The sequence below is a fragment of the Trachinotus anak genome, unplaced genomic scaffold (assembly GCF_046630095.1).
Source record: "Trachinotus anak isolate AG129_WGS33_773 ecotype Australia unplaced genomic scaffold, CSIRO_AGI_Tana_v1 ptg000007l, whole genome shotgun sequence".
Taxonomy (NCBI): Eukaryota; Metazoa; Chordata; class Actinopteri; order Carangiformes; family Carangidae; genus Trachinotus; species Trachinotus anak.
Window position 1 is genome coordinate 22,146,149 of NW_027273858.1, and position 15,055 is coordinate 22,161,203.

The window sequence follows — 15,055 nt, forward strand, 5'->3', positions numbered from 1 at the left end:
TCCTAGAGCTGCGTGGTCTGGCCAGAAGATCATATGACTTCTGTTTGAGTAGAATTACAATCCACGATCTGAATCCTGTTTTTTCTTATTTGATTGTGAAAGTCCCGCCCGGGAGTTGTTATTCATATCTATATGCCACTTTGATGCTTCTTTCAAATGTTTGTCTGTTCGCAGCTACTGTTCACAAACTGTGTCACAACCAATCACACTTTTGGCTTAGTTCACGTAGAGTGTTTGTTCGGGCAGCGCTGTTATTTATCTATGAGGTGATGTATGTGAGCGTTTTGATTTGAAAGCTTAGTTGTTGCTGACCAGCGAGACTCGGCTCATCACCGTGGAGAACGTGCACATGTGCTGCTACACCCAGCTCCACCTGCGCAGACTGCATTCTCCAGCTACAGTTAGCAGGCCAGCTGTTGTCAGTGAGCTGGTGAGCAGCGACTGAAGTTCAGAAATGTGTTTTTACGCTCAAAGTTTATTTTCTTGTGTTTTCTGTATGTAACTGCTATGATTGTGTGTTGGGCTGTGAGCACACAGATGACCCACACATGTAACTGAACTGAATCAGGCTTTCACTATGTGAGCTGTGTAGACTTTGTGTTAGTGTGGGTCAAGCTTCAAAAAGTTGTATACTACATGTCCCATGATGCACCTCTATGGAGTGTGTGGACCCACCCTGCTTAGTAAATCCCTACACCCTGGTTTGTGATGCAGGCTGTCTGTTATAAATTTGTCACCAGATGTGTAATGATGGATGTACCAGCTGCTCTGGGTTAAAGAGGTCAGTTTCAGGAGAAGATTTATGTGGTGATTTTTTTAAACCTTATATTAATTAAAATATATACAAAATACTGTATATGACTTGTTTTACCAGATATGAGCTCTCTTCAGTTTTAATTACTGTTAAGATCTTTAAACAATAAACACAATAATCATCAGTTTTCTCTCTCTCTCTCTCTCACACACACACACACACACACAGACACACACACCTCAGGTTGTCACTCACTCAGTAGACCTTCACATCAGGTGTTATGTTTGCTAACTAGAGACATTCAGTGGTGAAAAAGGGAAGTGCAGCTTCATGACTCCCCCTCAACTGCACTACGACAACTCTGTGTACTAAGATTACAGAAAGAGTGTGTGTGTGTGTGTGTGTGTGTGTGTGTGTGTGTGTGTATAGTATGTACCTAGTGCCTGGCAATGGGGGTGGGGCAATTCTATAATACAGTGACATATTTACACATTCCTGCTGTATGAGGAGTGTATCTGTATATCTGTCTTAGCTCACACACACTTCCCATTATATTTGTTTTCATTTTGTGTAATGGCAGTGCTGGTGTGTGTATAAGAGCAACAGAACCTGATGATGATGCATGTGTGTGTCTGTGTCTGGCCTCAGGACCGACCCTCGCCTGGCTTTTCTGTATTGAGCCAAACTAAATAATTATAATAATACTGATCTATTTAACTCTAAATATCTTCCCTGTGTGTGTGTGTGTGTGTGTGTGTCTGTGTGTATACTGTATGTGTGGGTGACAGAAAGTGTGTGTAGCCCATTATGTATAGTGCTTGTAAGACAAGTGTCCTGTGTGTTACTGTACAAATACAATGCACCTGGTTGCCTGCAAATGCGTTTATTTGTGTATACGCTTTCTGTGCGTGTGTACTGTACATGGATGTGTGCTCACTACGTGTGTGTGTGTGTGTGTGTGTATTTAGCTGTGGGTGCTGTGCTGTGTTGATATAGTACCTCATTAGCTGCTGTGGACACAAATCTCCTTTGTGGCAGTGTTTCATCCTTAAAGCAGGATTTATAGACACCCTTGGCTTCACATGCTGCCGGTGCCATACGTCAAGCTGTCATTGGCTGATGCTACTTCCTGGTTCCGCCCTTCCTCCCACTACCCTCCACCTTCCTGCTGTAAATGTGGTATTTGTTTCACCTGTGAGATGACAGGTGTTTGTAGGTGTATGTTTGTATGCTTTAGTCTGTTCTGTTGTGTGTTAACAGTGGCTGCATTCTACGGCGAAACAATCTCACCCTGCAAGTTGACGGGATTGGTTCCTTGGTGGAAACCATGGCGCTGACTATTTATTTCACTAATGATGTCTTGTATCACATGTATCACAAAACACTACATGTTAATAAGGTTAAGAAATCTTTATTGGAGGGGGTCTTTAAATAAAGGAACCTAAATAATGTTAGCAACAGTGAGGCTAGTAACTTGAGTCTGTGGAACAGCTGGAGGGGAAAGGAGACCCCTGCTAGCTGTTCTCCCTGCTTCCACTCTTGCAATTGCAATATGGATATTGCATGTGGCCATATTACAATGTTGATAGTATTAAGATGAATTTTTCAGCTCTAAAAAAGCTTCAGTCAGAGATTGCAGTGAGTAACAAAAGCTTGCGGCTAGTCCAAAGTAGCTAGTCCCGGAGCTGGTTGCATCAGCTGCTCGTAAATTTGAACTTTGCATAGTTCAGTGCATAGTGTTTTGTGAAGTTTCATTCATGACTAAATTAAAATAGTTTGCACCACACAAATTAGTTTGTGTAGAGATTAGTTGTTATTTCATATAAGTGTAACTGTTGTGTAGCTACTGGGCCAACTGACAAAACTAATGTTAGCTTGCTAATATATGACCCACTTAGAGTGAAGAATAAGAGAGAGAATATGGAGTATGGTCAACATATGCGACCTGAAACTTGATAAATGTTGTTTGATCATATAGTTAACACAACACACTGAAATAAAAACAGAACAATTCGTACAATTCACAAAAGATACATCTTTTGTGCCTCTTTAACAGTTATGCTAAAGGTTATGCTAGCTTATGATGAAACAGTGACTTTCTCTTTAACCTAATTTCTCCTGACTTGAGTTCTAGATGTTTCTTAGCAACATATGTACACATTATTAATGTCTTTAAAACATTTCTTCACTTTTAATGGTACTGATTTAGTAAATTACTAGTTTAAAACTAAATAATAGTTACTTACCACCCCACTCCATTAACGACTTCCGTCTAGCCAATCTGAATGAGTTCTGCTGCCGCTTTGAAAGACAATGGGACAGGCCTGACACCAACCCCCGCGAGTCCAGCCACCACCTCCAGACCACCAGCTTCTCCTCCCTCACTTCAGCAGGGGCCCTGGCACCTCAACAACGAGCCACATCAGAACCCCCCTCCTCCCCTACCAAAGGAATGTCTCTCTCTATCCTGGAGAGAGATGTCAACAGGCTTTTTAAGAAGCAGAACCCCCACAAAGCAGCCAGTCCTGACTCTGTCTCTCCATCATCCCTGAAGCACTGTGCTGATCAGCTGTCTCCAGTGTTCACAGACATCTTCAACACCTCACTGGAGACCTGCCACGTGCCAGCCTGCTTCAAATCCTCCACCATCATCCCTGTCCCCAAAAAACCAAGGCCCACAGGACTAAATGACTATAGACCCATTGCCCTGACCTCTGTGGTCATGAAATCATTTGAGCGCCTTGTCCTGTCCCACCTCAAATCCATCACTGACCCACTCCTGGACCCCCTGCAGTTCGCCTACAGAGCCAACAGGTCTGTAGACGACGCCGTCAACATGGCTCTCCACTTCATCCTCCAGCACCTGGACTCCTCAGGGACCTATGCCAGGATCCTGTTTGTGGACTTCAGCTCTGCCTTCAACACCATCATCCCGGCTCTGCTGCAGGACAAGCTCTCCCAGCTGAGCGTGCCTGACTCCACCTGCAGGTGGATCACCGACTTCCTGTCTGACAGGAGGCAGCACGTGAAGCTAGGAAAGCACGTGTCTGACTCCCAGACCATCAGCACTGGATCCCCGCAAGGCTGCGTTCTTTCTCCTCTGCTCTTCTCCCTGTACACCAACACCTGCACCTCCAGCCATCAGTCTGTCAAGCTCCTGAAGTTTGCAGACGACACCACTCTCATTGGACTCATCTCTGATTGCGATGAGTCTGCCTACAGGTGGGAGACTGGTGACCTGGTGCAGGCAGAACAACCTAGAGCTAAACGCTCTGAAGACAGTGGAGATGATAGTGGACTTCAGGAAGAGCCCAGCCCCACCCACCCCCATCACCCTGTGCGACTCCCCCGTGGCTACCGTGGAGCATTTCCGCTTCTTGGGAACCACCATTACACAGGACATTAAGTGGGAGCTGAACATCAGCTCCCTCATCAAGAAAGCTCAGCAGAGGATGTATTTCCTGAGACAGTTGAAGAAGTTCAACCTGCCAAGGACTATGATGGTGAACTTCTACACCTCCATCATTGAGTCCATCCTCATCTCCTCCATCACCATCTGGTACGCTGCTGCCACGGAGAGGGACAATAACAGACTGCAGCGTATCATCCACTCTGCTGAGAAGGTGATTGGCTGCAATCTTCCGTCCCTCCAGGACCTGTACGCCTCAAGGGCTCTGAGGCGTGCAGGGAAGATTGTAGCTGACTCCTCCCACCCTGGACACAAACTCTTTGAGACACTCCCCTCTGGCAGGAGGCTGCGGTCCTTCAGGACCAAAACCTCTCGCCACAAAAACAGCTTCTTCCTGTCTGCTATCAGCCTTATCAACAAGGCCCCACTGTCACTGATCCCCCTGGTCCCCAATTGCACCAATCACCAGCACAAATTCCTTGTATGTGGAAACATACTTGGCAATAAAACCGATTCTGATTCTGATTCTGATTCTGATTCTGATTCTAAGAATTTGGACTTTAGCTGTCCATACTGCTATAACCTTGCCAAAATAAGCTTTTGCAAAAAGACATAATGACAGTCTTAAATCTACTGACAGGGAGTTGTTAGATGTCAGGAAGGATATTACAAATATATATATATATATATATATATATATATATATATAATATAGCAGCGTTTTATTCCCTCACATCAGTTTACATTTTTATCAGGAGTTTCGTTTCTTAAATGCAAAATCTCACAATATTTGCAGTGGGTGGCATTAGTGGCATTACTTAATGCATGAAAACTTTCCATAAAGATTAGTTACTGTAGTTGGTGCCTCGTTGCACAGATAGGCCAGTCATTACAGTGCAGACTAAACCATAAACTTAGCTAATAAAAAGCTATAATCTGCATTTTGGAATGATGTACATTAACATTGTGTCTTGGGACTTGGTGGTGCTTTTTTTTTGTTCCTCAAATGCATCACGGACCTCTCTCCTCCTGGTTCATTGTTTGGAAGTTGGAGAAGTTCTTAGGTGTGCTGTTGAAGAGAAAAAAATGCACCAGTAATCCTGCCTTGTGGTTGACTGTGCTGTGTACTCTGATAAAGTTAAATCAGTTTGAATAATGTTTTTGTGTGTTTTATAATGGAATAATTATGAAAAGGAGGAGAAAAATCAGGGAAATAAAATCAACTACTTGAACTAATTAACTTGCATATTGCATTCAAACAGTCTCAAGTGTTACCTGTTGTGACAAACAGTAGCTGTCCTACTGAACGTCCCATAAGCCTTTATCTTGATGCACGAAAATCAGGAGTGGACAAAAAATTATTACAATAAAATACACAGCAAAAAGTTTTATTTAGGAGTAGTACAGGGAAACAACAAACCCTTTTGCCAATACGGTGACATTTTCTCTTCGTGTGGGGACATAATATTATAAATCACCATAAGGCTACTCCTGACTACCACAAACATACTAGTCTTAGTTAATAATAAGAATAATAATAGGACCAGAAACTATATTTAGTACCAAAAATGAAAATTAAAAGATATAAAAGAAACAGTTTTTTGTTATACACACAAAAAACTGAACTCCAGTGCAATGGAGGTGAAATGTGAACGGAAGCACCAGTGAACAGTGTGCACTGGGAATTGAACCTCTCTCTGTTTCACACGGCGCTTCACACACTGTACAGTGTGTAGATACACAAATGGCCTACTCTCTCCAGGAAACAAACACCCACTTTAGCTATACAAACTCCAAGATTTCACCACTGGATTATTCATTGTTTCACACACTGTATCACACACACAAGCCAACGCGCAAACACACAATATACACATGAGCAATGATGCACACATGCGGATACAGGCTGCTGCTCCTCGACAGACACAAACAGACACACACACACACGTACACACACACAGATGGACACACACAGATGCAGTACGACGCAAAACAAACACACAGGGGTTTGGTGTCCTAGTTTCGATCTGTGGAGAAGCTATTCTCTCTTTCTGGCTCTCTCCTTCACTCACAAACTCATCTCAAGGGGGGTCTTACTGTGGTCACGTGACACACTGCTGCTGTTGTTGCAGTTTGTGTGTGTGTGTGTGTGTGTCCACCTGTGTGTGTGTACGTGTGTGTGTGTGTGTGTATGGATAAGAGCAGGCGTTTGCATCGCTGCTCATGTGCATATATTTGATTGTATGTTTGCCTTTGTGTGAGTATGCAGAGGCCGTCTGTATGTACAGTATGTCCATCCTGTGTGTGTCTGTTTATGTGTGTGTGTGTGTGTGTGTGTGTGTGTGTCAGCTGGCTGTCAGGCTGCTCTCTGCCTACGGTTCCTCCTCTTCGGCGCTTGTTTCACCATCAGAGTGTGATCTAATACAGGGATTACTATGGGATTAAGTGAGTCTCTTATAAAATAACAGCTCACCACTCCATATCTCCACAACACCGGCCATTTGTTCTGCGGTACCAACAAACTCTAACAACATCACACAAAGGTGAAACGCAGTAACTCCAGCGAGGAGTGAAATGTGCTAAGAGAGGAGAACACCAACAAGAAAATGGACCTCTGAGACAGTCAACCTGCATGGTGTAAATTTCACTTCTTTCATTTCCCAGCACCTGAACTAATTTTATCTTTTTTATCAGAATGAATGTATTCTTATGTAGTCAGAAGAAAAACCTAAAGTATGTTTGGTTTGTGTGTGTTTAGGCCTCATACTGTTTGCCCTCAATTGCAGCAAATTTGGTTCCCTAGATCACTGGTTCTCGAACTTTTTCACATCAAAGACCCCTAAACTGATACAAATTAGACCGCAGACCCCCATTTGATAAGATCTTGTCCCAGGACCCCTATCTGAGAGGATTTCTGCTGTTAGATGTTTTATTACAGAAAGTGTTTGAAATCCATGATCAAAATATTCATATATTCTGTCATTGTGTTACTTATAGATGGGATTATAGTGAAAATGAGTTGGAATTACCAGTAACCCCCCTCAAGGACTTCTGGGGGTCCCTGGACCCCACTTGCTTACATGCATGAAAGTTTCACAGTGGTGTTGGTTAGAGAAGGAGTTTCTTTAAACTCATTGTTTTCTTTTTATATCCTGCACCTTTAATGTTTTCATTCGCTCTCACTGCCATCAACAGCCTGGTCTGCGCTGCAGCAGGCTGCTCAGTGGACACTACCCGCCCAGCTCCAAATGACAAAGCAAGGGACTAGCTGGTGAACATAGTGGAGCATTCAGCAGCTAAAGAGCCTGACTGTTCCCTCAGGTGTTTGTAGAGACCAAACCAGAGCTTCAAGGACAACATCATCAGGTGGTGAGAACCATGACTCCAAGAGGAAGCTAATGTTGCTCTGTGTCTGCTCGATGTGTGAAATGGAAAGTGTTTGTTAAAAGTTTCCCATATAACATATAACTTTATTAGGTAATAATATGTCAATCTTGTATTTATAGCTTGTCTCTGCTGCCACGAAGAGACTAAAAAGATAATTTAATGCAGGTTTAAACTTTGAAATCATGTCACCTTTGTAAAGTGCTTACAAGACATAGACAATGTGCTATATTGCTCTGGATGATGAAAACAGTATTCTGTATACCCATCCCCTTCATTTTAACAGTTACTGTATATAACATACATATGTAATGTGGAGCTTATTATTTCTAAGGTTTATGATCTGATGGTCTAAGCCTAATTTCCTCCATCATACTTTTGTTTTTATGAAAGCAGTTTTTGCATATGCACCATGCTTAACTTGTGGTCCAGTCAGCTGTCTTTTAATAAAAAACATTACAATTTCCAGCTGGAAGTTTTTGTTCTTCCTGCCTTATGGTTGACTGTTCTTTGTGCTCTGATAAAGTTTAAATCAGTTGGAATAATGTTTGGCATTTTTGTGTATTTTATTATAGAATTGAAAGGGGTGGGGAGGGGGGGGGGGGGGGTCAACCTACTGAACATCCTATTGTCTTTTATACTACTGCACTAAAATCACTAGTGAAAAAAAAAGAGATCACAATAGGAAGAGCATTGGAAGACAATGAGGAAACAAACCCTGTTGCCAATATGGAGACTTTTTCTCTGAGTGTGGTGTCAGAAATAATAATAATAATAATAATGATAATAATAATAATTATTATTATTATTATTAATAATTATATAGCACTTTTCATACACAGGATGCAGCTCAAAGTGCTTTGACAAAGATAAAAGAGAATGGGAGGTAGGACAGGAAACTGGTCGTCATCATCATCAGGTGATAGGTCAACCTATATGTGAGACAGCAGGTGAGGCGCAGGTACAGTTGTGTAGCCAAAGAAAATGTCGAGCAGATGTGTTGGAGGGTCGTGGGTCGTGTGGATGAAATATACGAAGTTGCTGAGGTTATTTACTGTCACTGTTTTAAATCTGACTGAAGTTGGTGTGAAGCATCAAACATCAGTGCAGTTTTGATAATTTATTGCGGCTCCGGGTTTTGACCAGGGCTGCACAATTGATTGAACTATAATCGAAATCGCACTCTGGCCAAACACAACATCCAAATGGCAGGAGCTGCAATTATTTTTGATAAAGGCAAAATGTGTCACAACATATCATACATAAGCACTGTGGTGCGACAGGGATGCCCCGGGGAACGAAGCTTATCAAAAGTAAAAGCATCATCATCATTTAAACTACTGGCCTTTTCCATAGTGCTATTGATTATTAATGCACTGATGTGTAACCAGTGTTTATGTAATTGAAAGTCGCAGGTGGTCGTGATGATGCTACATCAAATTCCTGTGCTTCCACAAAATACTGTGCTAGTGCTGCTTTATATTTTCATTAGTTGTGTTCAGCATGTTCAGTAATTCATTATAAGAATTTAGCAAGTGTTCAGCATCTAACACAGCAGCCATCTTGACTTGTCGTAACAGGTAAAGCACAGGTGTTAGTAGCATTCACAAGGCCTCACTTCTGTTCAAAGTGTTCCAATAAGCCACGGGTGTGACAGTGAGACAGACCCTGATACCAAGGCAACGAAACAGAATTCATTTTATAACTTACACCTGAGCTTTTTCCACTCATGTCAAAGTAAAGTTGTGTTTAAGTAAATTTGAGCAGTTACATTTACAACTGAAACAATGAATCAGCTGATGGACAGAAAATTAAACCGCTACAATCATGATAAGGGTTAACTGCTAAGGTTGTTAAGTTTGATGGTTCCAGCTTCACAAATAGTGTTTGTTGTTTTTTTCTGTTTTGTATCATAAATGTTTGGGGTTTTACACTTTTGGTTGAACAACAGTAACTTGAAAATCTAAACAATCAACTATCAAATTAAAAATTATAAACTAATCAATAGAGAAAATGATGTTAATTCCATCTCTACTTATTCACCACACCAGCATTTTTCGCTGGTTTTGGAGTAAAAATGAAAAATGTGGAGCAATTTTTAATATCTTTAAGACTTGCTCAGAGTAGTTTTTAATTATTTTGTCATTTTATACAAGAAACTACAAAAATATCCCCAAAGATGCCTTGAAGCCAGTCATCTCTGCCTGTCTGCACACGTATGTACAAGTCGACCAGCTCTGCAGTGTCGATCTGGCAGCCGTCCACCTCGTTGGTCTGGCTGCAGAAAATCACAGATTGGTGGATGTTCTCACCAAAGCTATAATGTCCCACATGAGGCAGTGTGTTGCTTTCCTTTCCTTGTGTGTGTGTGTGTTGTTTGAGCACACACTTTCCCTCTCTCCCTGGTGGTGCTGGGGTGTTTGGCAGGATAAATATAGCTGCGTTGGTGTAAAGCTGTTTTCTCTTCGGCTTTTGTAGCTTTAATCAGAAGCAATCTGGAGGAGGGATAAATGGAAGGGAAAAGGGGGGTGGGAGAGAGAGAGGGGTGGGGTGGGGTGGGGGGTGGGGGTGGGGGGCGAGTAAGAGAGAAGGGAGAGAGAGAGATGGCCGATGCCAGAGTGTTTTATTTTAGCTCTCTTTAAAGAGTCATCGGGGAGTGTTCAGGAGTAATGAGAACCCTGGTGGCTGGAGGAGAGGAACTGACTCTAACCTCCCCTCGCTCTCCCCCTCCATCCTCTCTCTTTCTGTTTCCTGCCCAACCTCATTTCCTCCGTCATTCCCTCTTCCTCATTCTGACTCTGACCACAACACAGGACTATGACTACGGCTGCGTTCACACTGCGGGCATTCATTCTCCACTCTGTCTCGTATCTATTCCAGGATGTGACCCACATCCCGTATCGATATGAACTGACAGTGTTGTTGATGGAAAGAAAAAAGAATGGAAGCAGTGTGGCTTGTCACATGCAGTGTCGCTGCTGACCACATGAACAAATGACACAAATACACTAAAAGCAGAAAAAGCCAATCTGATGGTACCAAATATAACCATATAGATGAAAAATGAACTACTCACCAGCTGTCTCACCAACAGGCTTCACTGGTGAAAAAAGAAAATCTGCACTCAGTCACCAGTTTTTTCTGGAGGTTTCAATTGCACGTTGCAGTCAGTGAATAGAGATGGTGAAGTTGTCATCGAGAGGAGTGCAACAGAAGATTGTGAGATTCATGTGGAAGCTCTGGATGAGAAAAAGCTTATAAGTGAACCTTGAATTTAAATTTGGTTTGACCAACTATGGGCCAGTGCTACATCCATGAATGTGACTGACTGAGTGAGTCAGTGAGTCAGTGATGAAGTTAGGTCATTAGTCAGCAGAGGCTCAGCAAAGACTTTTCCTATTGTTTCTTCCGCTTTTAAAATGATTTGGCGGCACCAGTTTCTGTTACATCATCAGGGTGGCGTTTACAGCGAATCCACAGCAGCTTTCAACTACTGTATTTCCTCAGATAGTGACTGAGGCCTGTATTTACCTCAGCTGCAGATGGCAACAGGCCTTTTTTTTTGAGGCAGACCCTTATTTCTAATTCCCTCTGTTTGATATGTCGAATTCATCACTCTGGTGTTTTAGTATGAAGCCTTTCATTCGGCTCCTGTTAACATTACTGCATTAACTTAACACTTCCTGTAATGATTGTAAATTAAAAGCCTTCTAGCATCTGCAGGGCTTTTATTGCTGTGCTGCAGTAAATGTATTGTCTCATTTCAGTCTGCTGACCTTTCTGATTGAATGTGGCGGCCCCATCAGAAACGGACTTTTACTGTCAGCACTGCCCTCATGTGACAATAGCCTATTTATCTTTATGTTGACAGCATGTTGGGTTGTTGCATTTTAAGGTTATTTTCTTTATTTATTATCTACTCTGTGTTTTTGCATGGCTGGTGGAGTCCATGGTTCTACAGTAAGACTTGTTCTACAGTAAGACTTTCACCACTGCTGCACTGCTGTGTTCAAGAGGTTATGCTTGTTTTAATAAAATGAAATAAAAATTTATGTAAAATCACAGTCAAGAACAACAAATCCTTACCATGAATCCAGGTTTGTGTGGAGCTGGAAAGAGAAACTTGTGTGTGACTTTTAAGGAGGCACATACATAGTTGGTATTTGTTGTTGGTTGTATGAAATTTAATTTGTTGTCACTGTCAAAATGGACTGACATCTGATGTATGCCACATCCAGAAATGGTCGTAATATTTGTGCGACTATGTGCATCTTTTTGCTTACACGCTGATGACATAACAAAACCACTTAAGTGTGTCATATGAGAAGAGAAAATCTGAATGCAAGACATTCTCAGCTGTAGTGTGTGAACGCAGCCAATGTATAGTCAGTGTGCATATGTGTGATGGGACAAACAGAAAGCGAGGGTACGGGAGATATTATTTTGGCAGTGAGTTAAATATCCTTTCATTATTCAGTTGGCTTTGCCTTCTCCATTTGGAGGCCAAAAAGCAGCCCACAGTGGAAGCCAAGCTGCTCCCTGGTATAACTGCTGTGATGTTGATCTTAAAAGCTTTCATAAAAGCCTTTTTCTGGATGACTCATTGGCAGCAGTGCAGCTCTTTAGGAAGTGCATTGTTCCATTTCCTGTTTGACAGTCGCTACGAGTGAAGCTGGGCCCCTCAGATTAGTGGTTGGGAAAGTAGCTGGCTGAGAAGATTTTCAGTGACTGCAATAATGAATAGTTTCTTCCTCTTTGACGCATTATTGGGATATTGTGTATGTCAGCGGGGTCGAATTACTCTGCAAGGTTATGTAAATGTATGTCATATCTCATCTGATCCGTTTGTACAGAAACTTTATGAAGACATCCTGTTGGCAAATCAGCAGATTGGATATCCAGACAGTGATTGTGATCCCTACCTGTGCTGCTTCTTTCCCAGGTGATCTGGGTGTGTAATAACTGCCGGAAGCAGCAGGAGATCCTCACCAAGCCGGGCGAGTGGTTCACCAGTCCGCCTGGAAAGCCCGCTGGCCTTGGATCAGCCATCAGTGAGCCATCTGTGTGCCAAACGCCTGGGGATAAGAAGCTTCGATCTCGCTCCCAAGCACCCTCGGGCTCCACCATCGCAATCCAAGACCCCAACCGGCCCAGTGCACCCGGGACCACCCCTGGCACCGATGCACGGTCACGTAGCGAACCACCACGAGACACGTAAGATGAAGTGACATTGTACAACTTGTGCTAAAAGACAAAGCAAAGTAGCCTACAGGAGAAATATCTGTTTTACTTCAGTGATACAGAAACATTATCACACCTTAAACATATTTAGCATATTTATCAAGTCTCAAACATGTTTGACATGCAGCCATTTGCTTTGACAAAGGAAGTGCGTTGTTATCCCTACAAAACAACACAGCCACACATACAAATTGGTGACACATTAAAGGAGAAACAAACACACTGCATCACGTTTCAAACTCATTTCAAAATGAGCCGTCAGGACTTCTGTGACTTTGTGATGTCACAACAAAGCAGTCAATGGTCTCAGCCATGCACCAATCCCCGCCCACCTGGACCCACCATCGAACCTTGCAGGATTTGGTTTCTCTGAGTGTTTACCTGAAATCTGCTATATTTTTATTCCATCACTCAGAAAAGAGTCAGCCAATCAAAAGAGTCTGATTGGCTCACTGACCTGTTGTTACTAGAGTTCCAGAGAGAATTGAGATTGTAAACCTACACTGAGATGGTTTTTGGTTCTTAAATCCACAAAAATATGTTTCTATGGATAAAAATACTTCAAATAAAACACACACAAAAGTGTAAAATATGGGACCTTTAAAGTAATGGATCCTTCAGACATTGGTGTCTATTACATAAATTTGTTCAGACATAGTCCTGGAAAGAGCTACAATGGTTGTGCAAAGGTATCTGACCGGAAGTGGGATGTGTTTAAAAGTAATGAGACAAAAGAGGAGGAGTGTTCTCTGCTTTCTCACAACATCAGTGACATGTTTTCTTTTTTTTTGCCATAGAAGTCTGAATTAGTGATGGATATTTTCTCCCTCATCTCACACTGAAAGCCTTAATAAATGCATCAGTGTGATCGTTTTAGATGAATAATTGTGCTGTTTAATGTCCAACCCTGCACAAGCACAGGAAAGATTTTAAGTTGGCACTTTTCGTATTTTTGTGGATGCTTCATGTTAAGAGTTTTTCTGGATAGTCATTCATGCAGTTGGCATAAATGAAAACATGGGGATAGAGTGCTGGTACGATCAATATAGTGGTTGTACAAGTTTTTATAACCTCTCTTGCTGCAGTCTCTGGGGCTGTCCCTGAGTCGACTCGGGGTCAACACTTCTAACCTATGCACAGTAACAATAACACAGATATCTACCTGCATGTTAATGGCTGTGTTATAACCACTGTATCTTCTGCCATCTCTATTTAAATTAGATAAACTTGCAGGTGGCTGTATAGTGAAGCTGATCCGCAGGCAGCTACACGCAGAATACTCCATCCTCCTCCTCTGTGTCAGATGTAAAAGACGAGTGTCGCTATGAATGGCAATGTGCATTCTATAAATGTATATCTGTCCCAGTTCCATACTAAATAATATTTCTAGACAGGTTTTGTGTCTGTTGTGTATTCACACTGCAAAAGTGAAAACATTAGGTGAACTCAAAAAGTCAGTATGCAGACTAACAACTGCTTGATTTTTGAATGTGCTTTACTTCACACTGTCCAACGAGGCTTTGCAGAAAGGAAATTACTGATCTGCTTATAGCTGAACAAAATGAGGGTTGCCTCTGAGTCGGGGGGCGGGGTGTTGTCATCTGTGGTATATTAACTGGTCAGGCTTGTGGTTTATTGGTTCCTGCTTTTTCTTACATATAGTTTTTGTATTTTATAAACACTTAATGTTTTTACTGATGTATTTTCTAACATATCAAATAGGATAAATAGTCAGTCAGTCCCCTTCACATGTAGTGTCAGTTCAGCTCTGCTGCAGAGGTGCAGCCCCACGCCAGTGCTTTCTAAAACTTCATGTTTTAATGTCTTTGTTCACCATCTACATTGTGAAAACATCAGATTTAAACACAGTCAGAGAAAGTAAAAGTTGGCGTCTTAGCTCAGTGTCTCTCTTGCCGGGCTGCTGACGGCACGGGGCTCTGCCTGGCGCTGTATGGAGTTGTGCTCCCCTCAGTTTCCATCACTTGCATCAACAAATCCAACAACTTAAATTTGGCTCACTCACAGTTTTCTGGTTAATTGATCTGATTTTCTTTTCAATGTGCATAAGAGAAGTAATACATTTAGTGATCTTAGTGGAACAAGACATGCATTTAATTTATTCAGTTTGATTAAAGCAAACAGGATGGACCTCACCACAGTTTGGAGCGTCGCAGCAAAAGGTCTGAATACTTTTGTTAAAGACAAATTTCTGATTTTTGATAAATATGAAAAAAAAAAAAAATTGTGAAATCATTTTTTCACTTTGT

The 15,055-nt window shown here is 42.0% G+C and overlaps 1 protein-coding gene across 10 annotated transcripts in view; it reads left to right on the top strand.

The window, feature by feature from the left end:
• The window catches only part of rims1a (regulating synaptic membrane exocytosis 1a), a 111,075-nt gene that overhangs the window by 39,910 nt on the left and 56,110 nt on the right, over nucleotides 1-15,055 (top strand). For all 10 annotated transcript variants that reach the window (XM_071481452.1, XM_071481457.1, XM_071481459.1 and 7 more), the window contains one exon: nucleotides 12,490-12,761. In XM_071481452.1, coding sequence (XP_071337553.1) covers nucleotides 12,490-12,761 — 272 coding nt within the window. The remainder of the gene's footprint in view (nucleotides 1-12,489; nucleotides 12,762-15,055) is intronic.